General features: G+C 32.9%; 1 protein-coding gene across 1 annotated transcript; it reads left to right on the top strand.

Annotated features, from left to right (window-relative positions):
* Positions 1-412: 412 nt before the first annotated feature.
* On the top strand, positions 413-19,892 carry LOC146138084 (folliculin-interacting protein 1-like). The gene is made up of 15 exons (XM_083393809.1): positions 413-2,668; positions 3,592-4,175; positions 5,214-5,314; positions 6,872-6,957; positions 7,687-7,813; positions 7,918-8,096; positions 11,172-11,300; positions 12,505-12,673; positions 12,832-13,097; positions 15,965-16,101; positions 16,169-17,210; positions 17,269-17,430; positions 17,957-18,089; positions 18,181-18,296; positions 19,398-19,892. The coding sequence occupies exons 1-15, from the start codon at positions 2,580-2,582 to the stop codon at positions 19,483-19,485; spliced, it is 3,408 nt and encodes a 1,135-aa protein (XP_083249935.1). The 5' UTR covers positions 413-2,579; the 3' UTR covers positions 19,486-19,892.
* Positions 19,893-20,711: the final 819 nt, after the last annotated feature.

The raw sequence follows: 20,711 nt of genomic DNA on the forward strand, positions 1-20,711 counted from the left end.
CTTTAAAACCTGGATACAGTCATTATAATGGATTCTTTCATTTTGTTTAACAAATGATTCTGTACTCGATTTACCCACTTAACTAAACCTGGGTAACGTTTTCCTCATATCTACACGTTAAAATTAAATAGTCAATTTGATCAGGTTCGATGCAATTTGTTTAGTTTCGATTTAACGGAGTGGGGCAGAACAGAACCGAGACTATTATGCCCTCTATTGAAATTTATAATTTCGTTAATATTTTTGAGCCGCTTACCACAAAGTAAACCATCGCAGTGAACTGAGGTAAAACTGATTCTGTTGTGACGTCAAGTCATCATATGACGTACTGTCACGAGTGTTGCCCCAGTACCAAACTTAACAGAACAAGAGGCGTATTGATACGAGTCTTACAAGTTGTGTTACGCACTGCGTCTATTTTTCAGGCTAGTGTTAGATTTCGGTAATACAACCAAGTATAACTATTGTTCGTAGCACAGTCATTTATTAAACTGTTCGGCGTTGATCTAGACCACATTGTCGTCCGGGGGTTTATATTGCTAACAATATTTAGTTTAAGGTGCGAGTTTGGGTTTGGGTGGTATTATATTTATTTCCCATATTTATTTATTACTTATTCTCCCATATTTATTTATACAACTCTTTTCGTTACTGTAAAAACAAGTGATAGGATTCTAGAACAGCGCCAAACCCCGTTATACAATTTTTACTGAATGTTTTTTTAAATAAAATATTACCACTTGTAAAAAAATATTCAGTGTCTCAGAAAATAACGATTGACTTCAGCTGCAAATAGTACAGTCTCTCTAGTCTGGACCATATAACCAGGTTAGGCGCTGGTCTAGAATCCTACCACAACGTTGAAATAATTATTAAGCAATGCATAATATGTGGGTTAGGGTGTCGGTTAGTGTTTGGGTGTGGGTAGGTCAAGTCATATTGTTTAACACTATTACTGGACTCACCCAAACCCAAACGCTAACCAGAATAATGTTTGTTGTGTTGGATTCTAGACGAGCGCCGTAGACTTTGTCACTTTGGTATGCTTAACATGCTAAGCTTTAATAAACAAGAAATAATTTCCCTGTACCGTCCACTTTATCCAACGTAGAATTCATATGTATAAAATTGAAGGAAAGAGGCTATTTACCTGAAAATCAAGTATTAGTTCAAATATACAAGATAATAATAAAGGCTAGTCAGCACAGAATTTCTGGAAGATAATTTGGGTAATACTAATTTACGGAATGATGAATGGTCGGAACGCTTACTAATTTAAGCGTTACCCCGTTAAAACAATTATTAAACCAACGCACAATATTTGAGTTAGGGTGGGGGTTAGCGTTTGGGTGAAGGTGGGTCAAGTGTTATTATATTTAATAATAATACTGTGAGCGTTCCGACCATTCATCATTACGTAAATTAGTGTTACCCGATAATTTTAACGCCCAAATAAACAAATCTACAATAATCTAATAAAAAATTGACATTAACAAACCGAAGGCCTACTATTTAATTAAGTGGCCTGCAATACACTCTTGCACCACTACAATAAAAAATTGACCAAACGCATCTCTCTTGGTAAAAAGATTAGGTAAAACATTCAATAAACAAGCAAAATAGTCTCATGGAGTAGGAAATGGTTATTTAGCTGAGCATCTAATTTATTTGATAATTATCCTACTCACAGAGAGAATTTGTGCTGTTAAACTGACATAACAAAAGCTTACTAAATAATAATGGTTTAAAAAAGATTGATTAAAGTGAATAAGAACCTGCAACAAACCAAAACCACACTCTTCGTTAAAACCACATTTTTCGTCAATATGCCTTTCATATTGTTGACAAAATCGATTTTTCTTTAACTCTCCGGTTTTATCTGTTTTTATTTAAAAATGAGCGCATGATTTGCTTGCTCCAGGAAGTAATAGGGACAATTCCAGTTTTATCAAATTACTTATTAACAACTCATGAAGAACGATTTAAAAGTTCTATGTTTAGAGGGTTTATGGCAGTGATTCTAACTGATTTTCCGTGAAACATCTTTATGTGTTACGCAGGAAAAAATATTAATTGTACAAATCTGGGACACCAGTCAAAGTACTACTTTCAACACATTTATATTATTAGGATGTAAATTTGCAGACTGCCTCCTCGCCCGACATGCATTCGTGCAAGTGTTAATTTGATTTCAAGCCCAATCTAGTCGTTTGTTCATTTTCAGTAAATTTGTTTGGTGTTAAGTGTAATATTTTTATGTGATTTAAGGGTTGTTTCACGCTCCATAATCTGATGGTTGTCACTTTATTGCATTTTAATTTATTATTCTTTAGGTCATATTCTTCCTCTATTACACTCAAAATATTTAGTAGGATTCTAAAAAGATTCTGCTGCTGATTTAGAATGATACAAAATAAACCTGACTGATATTTATTTGTATTTAGTATTTTTTAGTTTTTAAATAATCAGTATATATATATATATAAACAATAGTTTTAATAAGGTCTTCTAATATCAATATCAATGCCCTGAGGTTATTTTTCGTTATATGAAATGAAATCAAATTCTGTTTACTTACAATGGATTTCTTCCAAAAAGTAAAATGCAAGCTGGCAAACACGTCTGACAAGAAGTGGAATCATCGATTTCCGAAATGCGACCTATTCAAGTAAAATTTACTTTAATATTACAATTTAAAGTGTTTCCTTTTTTATTTAAATAATGAGATTAAAAGTGTAACAGGAAAACAAACAAAAAACAATTCTCTTCCATGAACTTTTTGTAGACTTCAAATAAACAAGATGAAAGCAAGACAATAGTACTAATAAATTCAAATTTAATTAATAATATGAACCTTGTCTTCATAACATTTGTGGCTATGTTTCACAAATTTGGTGAAATCTTGCTGATAATCAATTTCAATAAATTTGGCCAATTTTCAAAAAAATTAGCCTTTAAGAAATCAAATGGTAACCATTGGTTAATAAATTCTACTTGTTGTTTTTATTTTTTAGAACTGTTGTTTTTATTTTTTTTGTCTTAAAAAATAGGCTTACCAGCCAATAAAATTTCAAGCATGTCAATATATTTTAGTCTTACGTATATGCCATATACGCCAACCTGTTTTTCAAACAAGTGTTCAAAATTTAAATATGATGTCAAAAAATGGCCGCAGATATGGTAATTTTATAAACTGAATATAAACTATAAAGTTTTTGTTATTGAATGAGACTATAACAGGACTATTGACCAAGATTGGTAATTTCATATCCAGAATAAAATATTTTTTTTGCTATTTAACACTCTCATTCATTAATATTCTTGCATTTTAGGGAACGTCCCTTTATTGTTTAATTGGTTTTGTTGAATAGAAAGCTACTTTATAGTTTTATCAGCAAGTAACTTGGCACTCTTATTGAGCGCGTTACTTGGTTGAATTTCTGGTAGTTTTGACGTCCTACCAAAAATTAAGGGCTATTTCTAAAAACACCCCTATAGGACAATTCTCGGTGGTCATCAATAAATATCTATGTAATTCTTTTTGGCTATAGCTTCTTAACAGATAAAAAATATAGAAAAACATGTTTTTAGATCATCAATTTCGCACCCTAGAAACAATGCTGATCCGAAAAAAGAAACATATGGTCCAATTATTGAACCAACTGATTCCACTATTTTTGTTGGAAGACCACCACCGGATTTTCGACTGGTATTATTTAAGGAACATGGTGATACCAGTGATCGCATTAATATTTTTGACTCAAAATGCTATCAAAAAGTTCCATGTGCTTCTGAATGCCAGTCAGAAAGTAACTTACGCTATGACTATGTAAAGTTTCCCTCTGACTGGAATATGTTGGCTGAAATGTTGTTTGGTTCAGTGGGAATGGCACAGAAGGCCCCTGCAATAAAAGTTCATTCCATCCATGATCCACCACAAATCATGATCAGTCGTGTATTTTGTCTTCCATCTTTTAAATGGGCCAGTCTCGATCAAAAATCAGAAAATTCACTTGAATTAAAGTGTGGAAAAATTCTTAGCCGGAGAAAAGCAAGAACAATGCCCATGCCAGCAGTAAATTCTTACATACCAAGTACAAGTGATGTATCCTATTCTAATGACATTCATCGGTCAGATTCTAGTAATTCTCTTTCATCATTTCTTTCTCTTTCAGGTTAGAAATTATTAACAAAAGCCATTATTAAGCTAATAAATTTCTGCAGTATGCGTTTAATTTAATTAATTTATTTGTTATACAGATATATATTTTTTTTAAGTAATAAAAATATAAGAAGTTTGTGTTTAATCTGAAATTATTATCAGTTTTCATTAGAGTAGTGATAACAATATATATATATATATATATATCAGGATTGGCATTTTGTACCCACCCATTCGCCAATTGAGTGCAATTTGCATGAGGCGAGTTTATTAATCTGTAACAAATTATGTATAACTTCAACAACTGAAGGGCCCTTTTTTGCTTAATTAATACTATACATCCTTACACAGCTACGATTGTTCAAACGCACAGGGTAAAAGTCGAAATGCATTTAATATTTTGATAAACAATTAAAACGGTTATGTGGAGTAGAAATTAGTTATTTCGCTGATCGTCTTATTAGATTTTACACTGTGGAAATGACAAAATAAAAGCTAACTATACAATAATGGTTTATCATGCAAAGATCACACTCTCCATTAATATGGCTTGCATATGTTTGGCAAAATCGCCCTCTTTGACTGTCTATTTTTATATATACCTTTTTATTGGCAAAATCAAGTATTATTCGATTTATAGAAAAATAAATCTTTATTATTTTGTCCAGGATGTTGGTAATGACTTTAAGTCGGTTCCAAGGATTGATCGATGGTTAATTTTGTCAACTTGTTTACTTGCGAATATAAGGATTTCCGATTAAAACATTAGTTATTGTTTTTAGTGCATAACTACATTCCATTTGTCGAGCCATACATATAAATAAACATGCTAATTTAAAGTTTTAGAACTATGTATATTGTATATGCACATAGAAATTTGCAACGTGCATGCCAGCATTTTGCTGAGTGTTGTTTCGCCTCAGCGAGTGCTGATAGTAGACACTGTCCCGACTAGCGAGTGCAGATTTTAATTTAATGCCAACCCTGTATATATATTTAAGTAATATAGTAATATTTAAACAAATGTTTAATAACATATCCACTGTGATAGGTTCTCTTGGCAGTGGTTTAAGACCATCAGTATATATGCAATCAAAAAAATCTCATTCACTCCCTCAAAACCAACGAAATAATTACTTTCTTCAAGATGATGTAAGTTATTATTTTATTGTATTAGACATATCATGCAAACAAATGATTCATTTCATTAAATTGCAATTTTTATCTGTATACAAGACTAGGGTTGTTCAAAGTACAATATCAGATCTGTTTCAATGGCTAATACTAATTGGTGCATTAAAACTTTTACAGTCCTTGCTTTAAATGTGTTCATTCTCTATTACAAGTCAATTCCAACAACCTCAATTTTCAATTGAAAACTTTGGTAATGACATGCGCAAAGATTTCCCTGCACTGGGTAAAACAGAATTTTCATTCAAAATTCTTCCAACGTTTACAACTTTGGCCAATATGCAGTGTTGTTATATTTTTTACAGCAAATTATTTTGGTGTTTTTACGTTTGGAAGCAATGCAACTAAATGCAAACAATTTAACAATACATTCAAAAGTGAACATACTGAGAAAGACCTTTTGTGTTTAATTGTTTTGGTATTATGGTGTATCTTTGTTTAACCCATTCCCATTTGGTAATCTATATATAAAACTTATTATTTTATTAAACAATATATGCTACTTTGGTATGGATGTTTAAAGTAGCATATTAAATCCTTATATTCAAATCCAGGTTGGATTTGTACCGTTTTTCGCTGTTTATAATATCACTGAGCTAAACTACTTGATATTTTGCTGAATTGTGTGATAAGAAATATAATGCTAAATAGTTGTTTGACTCCCCAAGCACACCAAATTTGTTGTCTAAAGCATCACATTTATAGTGCCGGTTTTAAATGTAGCCATGTAGTGATGCGTCAGATTTTTAAGGCGAACAATTATTTAACGATAACCTTTGCCTAATCATTAGATGCAATCCTGTGGTATTGGGCGTGACTAATGTGTAATGTCAGGGTGCAGAGGTTGCAATTTCCTTGAATGCCTAAAGTTGCAAAAGTAACATTCCATCGTAAAACAAGCTGGTCTTGCATAAAATGTGCTATATGGTTATTCAACGAGGCTATGCTCAGCGTAATTGTCAAGATTGGTTAGGCGTTACTGGCAGTAGTACCTTACTCTTTGCTGTACAATATTTGACTGCAGAACATACAGTGTTGTAGTAAGATAGAACTGACACACAAATGTTTTATAAAACAGACTGAGTTGGTAGAGAGTATTTATACATAATTGTTACCAGTGTTTTTATCAATAATGGCTGTCACTAAATAGGAATATTATGATCAATTCCTCATACTCCCCCCAAAAAATAATAAGTAATTAAGTTAAATAATAATAACAAATATGCTAGGATTCAATATTATGAATTTAAAACATAATATTCTGAAATCCCCTGGGAGTCTACTTTGAACATCCCTATAATTTGGACATGCCTAACCTAGTAATCATTAATTATATATCATATATATATATACATAATATGCAAATGGGATAAAAGGTTATTTTTTTCACTGCTAAATAAAGGTAGTAAGACTATAGTAAGACTATTATAATATATCTTGCTTTTCAAATAAACCTAATTAGCAGTACTAGTGCATCGAACACTGGCTTTATACTAAAATTGTTTGATGCCTTTACAGACATCTGATAAAATAGCTTCACTTTTTCCCAAACGTATAAGAATTGGATTTTCTGTTCTTTGTAGACCTGAACCTAACAATTACAAGTAAGTAGATTTAACATTTTTCAAATATTAAATGTAGAGTTGAGATATGGCGCAACAACTGGTTTAGGCTTTCTGGTATTTTTTTAGTCACACATTTTTTTAACTTTCTTGTGTACTAAATGTTTATTGAAGAATTTGGGTTGTAATTCAAAAATAGAACACTGTAAAAAACATAATTTATACAAAAAGTACCCTTTTACATGTTATTAGAGAAATAGGTCACTTCACCCACTTTTAAAAACACTTAGGAACGATTAGCATGGCATAAAAGTTTGCTAACCGCATGTTACAGACAATGGTTTAAAATATATTGTGACAATTTAATATGCAGTCAAGTGCAATGCTGTGTGTTGTTTCTGTAATGATGAAACCTGTGACACTTATCCATCCAGAATTACTAACAAACATAAGACTTGAAGTTGTAGTAGCAATTGTTTGGACGTGCATGATATTCAAGCAAATATGTAATCCTGGCACCAATCCGCATCATATGAAACTACCCTTTGAAAATAAAATTGCCTACCTGTGACCAGTGTGCAACGATGCTAGCCGACTTTCTCTCATAGAAAAAGACTAATTTTTTTCTTTTTGGGAGCATATGACATTTATTCTATTTGCCCCTATCGCCTGGCTTCTCCCTTAAAAGGGAGCATTGTGAGCGACTTTGCTCTGTCTGTTTCTTACGAACACATGTCAAACTTTGACATTTATTGTAAGAGATGTTTTTAGGATGTTCCAACAATTCTTTTTCGAGAGATTTCCAATATTTGAAATTCAATTAAATGAACTCAAAGAAAATATTGAAAAAGCATTAAAACTGAAAAATAAAGCAGACTTTGTTTCTAGCATGATGCAGGTATGTTGAATGTCCTACTTATAATTATAAACTGTTTTTTTGTGCTTTTTGGATCATATGGCTTATAATTATTATTATTATTATTATTATATTTTTGTATGAAGGCACTTGATGTTTTTTCTTCAAAACTTAATGCTCTTTACACAACTCCAAGGCTTCCAGAACCTGTATGGCCTACACTATCAACTGTTATTCCTGAAAATCATTATGATTTAGTTGTTAGACACTTCATTGGGGATCTTTCAAGGATTGTTATTAATTACAACACTAAACAATCCAACTAGTAAGTATAAATCAAATTTTAGTAGTTGTATACTAGATGAAATGCCGGCATTCCCTGCCCAGGTTTAGTTGGTTATTTACCTGTATCGTCCCTAAAAGACTTTCTTTAACAACAATACACATTTAAGTGTTTTTAACAAGTTGTAATAAAAAATCCAACCAATGTTATGTCAGTAAAATAAATGTTTTGCTGGGTGTCTTAGAAAATGCTCAACCCTTGCCTGCGTCAAGGGACTGTCCGTTGCTAAGGTTTTCTTCTTGTAACCCACAGTCATAGGCAAAATCGGAACATCGGAGCCCAAACTGGAATTTTATTATTATGTTCTGTATAAAGTGTGAACAGATGTTCTATTTTTACCGTTCCCTTCAAAAAAAATCAAATGCATTTATAGCAGACTAAAATATTGTAAAGCTGATGATTTAAAATATCGATTGTGACAATTTACCATCTAGTGAAAAAGTTTTATACAAATAGCTTTACATGTTCATTAGAATTCTAAATTTCCTCCTAAGTAACAATTGTTCCTCAGCAACAATACATCTTTGGACAGCCACAATTGACCAGCTAGGGCAGGGATGGGCAATGATTTTTTACAATGGGACACATAAGGAACATAAACTGTTGTGGTGGGCAGGGGCAAAATGTGACGCTATAAAACAAATTAGCCTGTGATTGGGTTGGGAATAGTGCATAAATGTCCAACTGAAGTCGTATTTAAAATTAAGGCGACAAGGCATAAAAAAAACAACTTGCGGCTATTTAGTTTAAAATACAAACTTTAGCTTAGATTTTTATCAGTTGATTCCATAAGTGATAAATTTGCAAGATCTTGTCATTCTGACAGCCTTGTTGGATAAATCATGTTACCATAACAAAGCTTTTAAAAATTAAATGTTTGTTTTCATTAAAATAAAGTTGCATGACTGCAACACACAAGCTTTTTGCTTTAAAAACAGATACCACAAAAGTTTTGCAAAGTACGCATTAGCTTGACAACACTTTAAACTGCTAGACTTGGAGAGATTGATATATACGTAACACAGTTACTAACTTTTTCAATATTTAAAATCCACTATATAAGTAAAATTTTATACATAGAACAGAATAGATGAGGTTTTTGGCTCGGTTAAAAATAAAAAAAATAATATTTCTTCATCCACTAAAATGAACAAAAAAACAAGCACTTGACATCAAGGCTGTGGAGTCTGTTAAAAACAACCCGAGTCCGACTCCGGCCAAAAAAATACACCCCAGTCTGACTCCGACCAAATATAAGATTTTGTAGAGTCCCGAGTCCAGCTCTGACTCTACAGCCTGTATTTTACCTATTTATGCAACTAAATTAAGGTGGATTTTCTGAAATCCACTCATATTGGTGTCAATTGATCCACCCGCATTACATGGTTTAAAAATATTTCACCATTTGCTATTACACTTTTACAACTCACATTTTGCCGCCTTAACAGTTTTTAAATTTGATACTGCGCATGTGAACGTCGGAATCGGGACTCAGGTAGTTTTATGCAGTCTTACTCGAGTCCGACTCCCGACTCCGCAGCCCTGCTTGACACTATGATGGGTTTAAGTAAGAAATTACTTCAAAAACTTACATATTATTTTTTTGAGTTTATTTATATTTTCAAGTGACTTGCTTTTACCTAAATGAATAATTTATGTTTGTAAGAAAATGAAGTATTACATGGAGGACATAACATTCTACATTGTTATGCATGTCATGTGTATTTATTATGTATTGTTAGGGAAATGTTGCTTGTGACATAAAATAGTAGTTCTTTAAAGTAGTAATCATTAACCACTGGGCCCAACAATTGTCATACAGGTGGGTAATTTGATTACAGGCCAATAAAAGATATACTGTATCCAAAGTTACAATATAATCTAACTAAAGTAATTTGATATGATTAATTAATTATTTGCCGATTCTGTTTTCCACAAGCACCTTTGAATAAATGTACTATATGCACATTTTTTATTTTTTTATTTGACACCTTTGGGCACTAATGCGTTTTTAGTAAAAAGGGTCTCTTAACCAAACATGGTTGGTTGTAAAAAGAGAAAGCGTGTTAATGATTTTAAATAAGGACGTCTAAAGGTTTGTATGTTATTCAGATCGGTACTCACCATTTTGAACATTTATTACGGGCGTTCACTCAATCTAGTGTCATTACTAGGGCCAGCAAAAGTCAATAAAGTTAAAAAATTTTAAGGACCTCATCTGTCCACGAATCAAACAATAAAGTTGTTTTCAGCAACTAGGGGACTGTTTTTAAAAAGTTTTTAGGTTAAAATAAAGTTAAAATTTACAATAAAGTCAAAATTGTCAAATTATTGCTTTTTACAAAGTTTTTGTGTTTTTTGAGAGTAATTTTTGTAAAAATCGTCGTGGAAGCATTGTAAATCAGGAACTGCGACACAATTAACCATATTAACCCATAAAGGCAGGCAAAATGTCACAATGCCCACTTAGATCAGCGATAACTTTTATCGCAAATTGTCCATTTTTTTATTTATTGTTACGTATTTAAATAATTGTTATAAAACACTTTATCTTCATAAAGGTGGTCTTTTCGAATATCAACAATTTGGATTTTAGAAATAGCCTACTGACATTCTATAATACAAAAATGTCTAAGCAAGCTAAATCTATCGCCAAAAAACCCGATGCACTTTTTATAATCCATAAAACACCTTGACTTTGTGACAAAATATTACGTTTAGGTCTGAAATCGACAAAATATTATGTTTGGGTAACTGGTATCAACTGGTATCAATTCAAGGAAGAACTGTGGCCTCTACAAACAAGCAATTTCGTTAGGTTAAAATAAAGTTAAAATTTGATAAAAATAAAGTTAAAAAAAATTGTTTTTAGGTTAAAATAAAAATGGCCCTAGTCATTACTAATGTCAAATATGCAAAATGTGAAGTGCAAGACCAAGTGTTTTAAATTTCAGTTCTTAGTTACCTCTGTTTGTTAATACTAAAAAATGGTAAAAATAATAAAAAATTGTTTTATATTGCAGTTTGGCTAACTATTGTTACTTTTTATTTTACAAGCTTTTTTAGTGGACTTTTGACAGCTGTTCTAACACACCATTTGGGTTGGGTTGGGTTTGCTGCACCATCTGATGAGCTGCAAAACAATTGCAATCATAGAAACTACAATGCACTTTGGGCCCAACTTGGGTAAGTTTTGTTTTTCTATTAATTGACCTAGAGATACAATGTAAGGTGGTCTACACTGTTTGTTTAAATTCAAATCACATTATTACTGTTTGCCTTTTTAATTTTTTGGTTGACAAGGGGTGATTAAATTTTATTTTGACTCTATATGTTGTGACAAACTGTGTGTATTATCAATTTATCATATTATTGGCTAATAAATTTGCGAATAGCTTAAGTTTTTAACAGCAATTTCAAATAAAGCCTATTCATGAATTCATAAGTGCAAAAATATGTTTTGGCTGTGCTTTATTTGTAGTTAATATTTGCACTTGGTTATGTACATATCAAGTGGTCGGAAAGCAATGGTAAACTAATGAAAAAAAGAAGTGAATGACATTGTAAACTGTTGTAAATGTGACGTGTAAACTGTTCTTAGCTTCAATGTATTATCTGAGTAAAACATAACATATAGTTTTTATGTTTGATGAACTTGCTCATCACCCTGTTGTTATTCGTTGCTAATTTCAAGGCAAAGGGCTTACAAATTTTGTGCATAAAAAGAAAACAAAACTTAATTCAAAGCCAAACATTTTTTTGTGAAAACATAATGAAACACATTTAAAAATTAAAGTGAACTGGAACAGCAGCATTTTCAGGGGTCGGGGTTTGAACCCCCCTTTTTGTAAGGGATATTACTGTTTTTGTCAGGGTTTAACGCACTGTCTAATGCGGCGTTTTCAATGTAATTGGGCAACTTCAGCAAAAAAGGCAACTTCAGCAAAAAGCCGTTTTTGTGTCGTGTCTGCACAAGGGTCGACCGTCAACCCGGAATGGTTTTTCTGTTTTGTTAATCAGTAAAAACCTTTTACACTTTTTTTTCTAAAATAAACTGTGAAACCACATCGTGTGCAATCGTTAACTTCAGGCAAAAACTAAACCAAGGCCATTAAATATGTGGATTGATTTTGGTAGAATCATTTTTCTACTATCAGTAGCTCACTTACCCAAGTTTCACTTGTTGTTCTAAATATGGTACATACAAAGCTATTGTTAAACATATATTTATCAAAAAAACTACATTTTCTTTATTAAACCTAGATGTTAAAACCTAGCACTGTCAACCCAGCTAGGCTGTATCATCATTGTAAAGTTTTAAATAAGTTCTACTGGGAACTGTTCTATATTAAACTTAGTTTTGTATAACTTACTTTAAATACATTTGCAGTGACTTATATGGCGCGGTCGGATCTCCAACTAAAGTTTGCAAGACTGTTGTTAGTGGATCTGAGAGTCATCATGAAACTATATCAACTGTATTATCGGTTTTATCATTTTTTATTCAGTGTAGCCATTTAAAAGAAGATGTGCGAATACCCGACCAACTTACTCCTTTGGTGAGTACCATATTGTCTTTTCAATTGCAGTATATCTTAACTTAGGCCGAAAATCTTGATAATTTTACCTTTAAGATATATATATATGTCTGTATTATTTTACAAAATAGCTTCTCTAGCAATTTCTACTGTTGTTATATATTAAAACTTTTTTGTAGATGTTAAAGAACAACATTGACCCACTGCATGACCTTAAAATGGATTTAGTTAACTGTGAAATGGAGGAGGATGAATATGTTTTTATTTCTTTTGACAATGAGTCATCAACTATTTCCAACAAGCAATCAAAAAAAGAAAACATGTCAAGGCGAAATGGAGTAAAACGAAGTCAATCGTCTCCATATAGTCTTACTGAAACTTCTCTGATAAGAAGCAATAGTGGACCCATGATGAAAAGCCTAGGAAATAAAACAAATGTGGAAAGGTGTGGAAAGATATAATTTTTTTTTCAAACAACCTTGCTTCTGTGTTTTACTGATTTTGCTAATTTTCTATAATTTTTTCCCAGTCATTGTTGAAGTATTTTAAGAAGACTAAACAGATTATTTCAGGGTCATTTCTATGTAAAATGCCGTATCCAGGGTAGGGGATGGGGTTTGAACCCCCCCCCTTTTTTTAAGTGGTATTATTGTTTTTGGTTTTTCACAGGGTTTCACTCACTGTCTGAAGCAGCAATGTTTTTTAATGTAATTATGTCACATGTTTTAGGCTAATGCGAAACTGAAATCAAACCCAAAATGCTGTCTTCTTGTTTCCACCTGGGTCAACTGTAACCGCAGGATATTTCTTCTCTTTAGCCTTTCGTTATTTGTTTTTGTTAGCTGATCGTCAAGTTTGTATTAGACAATTGACAACACTAAATCAAGTAGTCTACCCCTTTTCTCGCTAAAAACATAGTGGTAAAATGACATTTTTAACTTGCACAGAGTCTCTTAAAAGTGGTCTAACAGTATCTGTCATGCGCGATATAAATATCCGTATTTATGCAGAGATAGTTACCACAAAAGTATTCAAGACCACTTGATTAGTGTACAATTGATACTTGATACACAGCTCTGCGCAAATGTTGCGATAATCATAGCATCATAACACCCAGAGAAAATATTTGTTTCGTATTGCAGGTGACGAAAGCCATGCTTGTAAGTTAGAATAGTCCTAATAGTGAAATTATAAATAAACCAAAATCAATCACACATATTTCACCGTTTGGTTTAGGACTTTAGGCTTTCAATTAAAGTTGGAAGATGATTGCAAACTAAGCAGTTTCGCAGCTGACCCTGACAGGAGTGTTGATGCTGCACAATTTGTGTCTAAAGGTTTACTTTCTTAGGATGTTAATTGACTGTTTCTCATATTTTTTTTCCTATTTATGAGGTAATTACCATAACTTTTTATGATGTCATTAATAAGCAACATCAAACGGAAAATGGGGGAATTGCTAAATTAAAAATTTGAGACCTCTCATTTTTTAATTTCTGGATACGGCCCTGGCCAGGCGTCTATCAAAAGCAAACTTCATGACACAAAGCTAACACGTGCGTCGAAATCGCTTAGTGTGCACTCATTAACGACAGGCGAAAAACTAAACCAAGACGGTGAAGTATGTGTGACTTATTTTAAGAGAATCATGTTTAGACTATCAGCATCAAAGTTTCCTAAGTTACATGTACAGGACTAGGCTTAATTGCAATCACGCCTCTTGTCACCTGCAATACTAAATGAAGATTGTTTTTCCTGGGTGTTATTATGCCATGATTAACGCAACATCTGCGCTGAGATTCGGACACCCACCCTGTCTCGATACCTCACTGGCCCTGGCTATTTATAACTCATTAACTTTTTGTAATAACGTCATATGTAAAAAAACTTAGGTTGTAAATGTTACCAGTAGTTAAAAATATTGGTATACAATTTTCCACATTGTGCACATGTTATATCACAGTGCAACCATTACATCACTAGCCCATCTTTAACGTTATCATTGCATCACTAACACTAACCTAATGGTTGTACACATTTCCAGTTCATGTCACAAATTTGTGTCTTAACTGTTTGTATTTAACATAATTTTTTATGGGCATTAAACTTGTTGTTTACCACTAACTGTTTGTATTATGCCACAATGCCACAAAGGTGGCGCGATGTATACTGCGTAAAAGCAGGGCATTTACATTAAAAGTAAGCACAGTGGTTTTTGTGCGACTAAAAAACCAAGCTAAACGGGAAACTGATAGTTAACAGTTAAACACTTTTAGGTAACAGTTGAAAAGCATCAAAGTATATTCCAAAATAGTGGGCAGGGAACAGTATTGTGTTTCTGACAGTTGTAAGATCTGGTAAAACTACCCGAGTCAAATTTCAAAACTTAGAAGGCAGCATACTGTAAATTGTTAAGGTGGAATAGCATATGGTGGCATATATTTCATAAACCCTATGAGTGGATTGCTGAATATCCATTTTATTTTATTTACATAAATCGGTGAACAACAGGCTGTCTAAGCTGGACGCGGCACTCAATAAAATTGCACTTTTGGCCAGAGTCGGACTCAGGTTGTTTTTAACAGACTCTTAACAAACATAGAAAAATGTTTGGCGTTGTTGATATTTTGACATTATTCATTAACTGGCGCACTGCATACGAAAAGGTTTCTGACCCCCTGGTTTACATATTGCTTGTGTGGTCACTTTATGGATGCATTTACTTACATGCTTGGCTTGAGAAATTTAAACACCTGTGACATACTTAAATTTTGGCACAATGTAAAGTTTTAATTGGAAAACACCACACTAGTAAATAAGTTTACTAAATTAACAAGACTTTCAAGTTTAAACTATTTATCAATCCTTATAATTTATGATAACACTTTTATTAAACAAATTAGATGCTTTAACAGAGCAAATAACTACTTTTTACTTCTTAAGATCACCTTGTTTGTTGTTGGACCATTAAATGTGTAGCACCTTTTTGGTAGTTTGATTGGTTGGCAATTTATTGTGGTTATAACAATATTTATTGATATTCTAATCCAAGAACAATAACATTACATGTTTGATATGAATGGGGAGCAAATATAAAGTTAGTTATCCCATATCAATTTATTGAGTCTACCAGTAGGAGACAAATATTTTTTGTGAAATACACTCGCCTACAGGGTCTCACCAGGAGTGAAACTAGCATTCACATGTGGAATCTCAAACCAAATGCAGCACTGTGTTGTGTTCCTAACACCTGACTGTTGAATCCAGAATGTTCATTTACTGACTTACAAAATTTTATACATATTTTTTAAGACACAGGACTTATTCAAATGATGCCAAAATCCGTCCAGTTCAGAGCCGTAGAATGAATGATGAATGTGTCAAAAAAACGAGCAGACCAGCAAAAATGCAGCAATCAACAAGGACACTCAATGCAACAAATAAAACTAGTATGTAAAGTTGACGAATGTCCTAAATAACATGTCAATTTATTATGGCTAATATAATTGTTTTTAGGCAATTTCCCCCGCAGCCCATTTTTGGTGAAACAATGCATTGGTATCGATAATATAAATCATATAGATTGGCCAAAGGTTCCTACTCACCTTCCGGATGATGATAAGTTTATCAAACATGCTAAATCAACTCCAACATTGCGCTGCACAGCAACTAGTCAAGAAACTTCTAGTAAACACTGCACTCAAAGCATTGTTGACTTCATTGATCCACCAGTAGAGCATGCAGTGCAACTTCAAAGTTCATGTTCACCAGCAAGGACACAGGCAACGTCATCTGTGGGTTCTTTATGTCCAACTCAACGCAAGTTACCAGTTTGCAAAAAAAATGAACCAAATTGTTTGGTTGATAATCAAGAAAAGTACCAATCGGCGCTGATTACAAAATCAAACTCCAATTTTGATGTACCCGAGCAGCCATCCAAGGTATTTTTTAGTGGAGATGTTCAACCAAAAGTACAGAGCAAAGCATCTTCTACCTCTTCATTTTGCAAGTCTATAGTTGATCCAAACACTGGTTCAAGCAATAAAAGTAAAAATTCTAACAAGTTGAAGTTGATGCGTATCCCCTCCGTTGAGCTTAATCATAACGCTTTTGATGAATACTTTGATGACTGTACCAATGACACACCGCCCTTAGTGTTGTCATGTGATTCAGATCACATTATTCCACTCACTAAAAACACAGAAAAGGTGTCACAACCAATGCAGACACTTACTAGTGGTCAAACAGTTTCTCCACTTTTTATGCCAAGCTTGCATTTCGAAAGAATCAATCCTCCACTACCTTCCAAGGGACCTGTTGGCATGGTTAGCTTTACAACATCTAATGAGGAGGTGACATTTCATGATACCAAAAGTAATCAAATGTTTTCAATACCCCAACCTTCATCTCCTGTTTTTCACAAATTTAATAATAAGCAATCATGTACACTGGAGATGGACAAACGTATGCTGCATCTACTCCCAGTTTCTGACATGAAAAGTCCCCACATACAAGACAAAACACAATTTTCACCATCATGGGACTCTCTTATGGCTGAGTAAGTAGAATCATTAATGTAAAATACAGTTTTGAGGTTTATTATTGCTTTCTTGCAGCTTCAATGAAGAATATTTGAGCAACTTTGTCCTTCATGGTGTTCCTAATCAATCTGAACTACATAATAAAATCCTCAAGGACCTTCACCAGACTTCGCGAAACCCACCGGTTGATGAACCAGTTTCTGAAGCTGTGTGCATTCATGCGGACGTTGATAACTGGTATGATTTTGACCGAATTGGTTCACATAACTTACACTTAAATTTTTATTTTGTCCTTTAAAATCTTTTTTTTAAATATCTGTTACATATTATAAAATTCACCACTGATAAAAACGCAAATAAATCTTGTTCATATGAGTTACAATTATTTTCTGATAAATTTAATTTAACTATAATTTAGTGTCAAACCAAATGCTATTGTCATTCAGAGAGCTACTCTAGTGGTGGCCTCTGACAAAAAGTCTCTGTTACTCAAGACCAGTCTAAGGCAAGGCTACAAACTCTGTAATTGAGAAGCCACAGTAATGCAATTAGTAACATTTTATTCTTTAATGCATATACTTTTTGATTGCTTAACAGATAGCGTTTGTGATCAAGTGCAACTGAAAGTCAAACATATTTTAGGTATTTTCGATTCACCAGGATCCATTTTTCGAACCTTCTATTCTAGAATACCTTGATATTCTAATTCCATGACCCTCTGATCTCAGTACTTCTGTCATCCTAAATTATAATGTGTTTACAGTGTGGTGAAGGTGTACAGCAGCCAGAGGTTGCAGAGTGACAAACCTTGTTTACCTGCGCTCACTTCAAAGCTGGTCTGCAACATATTGCAACGCGTTGCTCAAATGTTCTCGATGAAAATTTCTCCGCAATATGTAAGCCAATCATTTTTATTAAACTATGCAAATTTATTTCTTAACCTTTTGCTTTGTGCAACAGTATAATTTAATTTAATATTGCTTACAGTGCATGGTCCACCTAAAGAGTGAACTACGTCAACTTGTGCTTAAAAGTAGAATGCTTGCTGAATATGTAAAAGGGCATAAAAGAGTAACTGTATCTCAATTATCTGCAGTTTTGGGGTGAGTCGATCAATATAGTATTAAACAACTTAAATAACAATATATTTGGTGTGCATAAATATTTTGAATATCCCATCAACAGCAATTTATTAAATGCAAAATAGTAGTTTTGGTGGTACTCGGGTTAATGCCAATGTGACACATCAAATGTCTCTATGCCAGTGGGCCTCTTTTTTCTCGAGTATGTTGATTAGTTGTCCATAATAATTAACACGAAAAGCGCATGCAAAAGAGGCATGTCAAATTTTTCATCGCTTTACACCAATCTTTTTTTTTTTTGTTCGGGCCTGTGATCCTGTTGTAGGAAACCTCTGTACAGGCTAAAGGCCCTGTTTATACCATGGATCTCCATAATCAAAGTTTTGCAAACATAGCTAAAACATTTTTTCGCGCTTAGCATGTTGGACATTTTAAATCCGAACAAAATGATTGACCCTGTTTAATTTGCTATTTTTGCCAACCCATAACTAGATGTTAAAAATTACACGGTTTTCATGAAAATACAACCAAGAATTTTGGATTTTGTGACACCCTTAGCGAACAAGGTTCCCGACCCTTAGTTTGGTGGTTCGCAATTTATACTAAAATAGAGCCCTAGAGTCTATTTCCATTTGCCCAAAACCCATGCAATTCAATTAAAAAATTATTTCCTTGCAGCAGTGAAAACTCACCTTTTTGTTCCTAAAGAAAATTAAAAAAAAAGTGTTAACCAATTTTTTTGTCCTGTTTTAAAAGCCCTCAATATCCTCTGCTTCTTTTTATTTGCCTGTAGTGGTTAAGAAGCACTGCTCCAACCTTAATGCAAACAAGCAGCTAAAGTTAATTGTTAATGCTTTTAAATTGCTAAACACTCTCAACTGTTTGAAAAAATTGCTTGTTTTCATCTACCATTCTTTTCACAAAAACATACTTGAAATCTTTTTTACCTTTATTAAGATCACTTTAGTATTAGTTTTAGTAAATCCATTATTCTTGTTTTTATAGAGTTTGTCAAATTTATTGGGTTTTTCCATTACTTAGGCTTAAAGTCCATATTTGTGTTTTGTTTGGTTTATTACATAGATGTAGGATTTAATAAAGATCTAATTTTGCTTTAAACAGGATTGAATCTCAAGATCTACCCCTTTTGATGTCAGTAGCCTCTTGTCACAGTCCACATGTTGCACCTGCCATGCCTTTAGGCCCTTGAGGGATTGACATGAAACTGGATCTTACCACTGTTATTAGCAGTGCTGTTTATTGAACAACAATATTTTGTCATTTTATCAAAGTTTGTTGTAATGGCTGTTTGCATCAGTTTCATCCTACTATCAGTGTTTTGTTTTTTCAATGTACTTGTTTGTTTTTTGCGTTTTGCACGGCCTGTATATCTGTTTGTTTTTTATGTGGGCAAATCATGCGAAATTAGGCCAATCACTGTTATGCTAACTCCGAACCTTGCCTTACATGCAGAGCGAAGTAATCAGAATATCTGTCCTTCATTTCGTATTGTTGCAAATCAACAGCTTTAAAAAGGGCTGTTGTCTAACTTAGTGGTGCTGCTCTACATATTTGCAATTATTTTGTTTTTAACTAAATACAATTTGTTTAATTTTGTTTTATGTTTTATGAGTAATGCACAGAACCCAAGCAATTTTAAGTCACTATTTTATGTGATAGGTCAGGTACGTTTTTGCACTGTATCTTTGCAGCAGAACTAGAGTAAAATGCACAAAACCAACTGAAATAATTTTATATATCAAGTGCATTAAACATATTTTGATGTCAGCCATTTTATTTATCTTGGGTTACTATGTGTTGGAATCCACCAAGAAAACCAAAATGAAATAAATGTGACCACCCAGCACAGACCTTAAGTAGTCTATATAGCCAGTCAACAATTGATGTTGTAACACTCAAAATTGGGAAATTTTATTGATACATCTATTATGAAGTTTTGCCAACTTTATTTAATAAATGCATTCAAACTTTTTTTAAGTATTTACAATATCAAGACTTGACTGGCCCTATTAAATTGCACTACAAACCACATTACCAATAACATTTATTGCGCTTACCTAAATTATATTTAATACACCTTTTTTATTTTTATGGACCAAAATTTGAAACCAAACCAAGCAATACTTTTCTCAAAATGTAATTGGACTAATTTTTAATTGCTTAAAAAGGCAACCCCCTGATTAATAGTTATAATAAAATGCTTAGACTCTGTTTTTTAACCAGGAAGTCAAACCAAACCGGAGCCATTTTTTCATTTTAAAAGCTGAACTAAATAAATTTTTTGGTTCACTTAAATCACTTCCCAACTTGTCTTTTACTCAGTCCACTTATGCTTCCCCAAAATTTTATGAAAAAAAATATTCATTGAATGTGTATATTTTAACAGAGAGACATGACCACCTGACTATCTGAACT

Source organism: Ascidiella aspersa, chromosome 7 (genome assembly GCF_963924565.1).
Source record: "Ascidiella aspersa chromosome 7, kaAscAspe10.2, whole genome shotgun sequence".
Taxonomy (NCBI): domain Eukaryota; kingdom Metazoa; phylum Chordata; class Ascidiacea; order Phlebobranchia; family Ascidiidae; genus Ascidiella; species Ascidiella aspersa.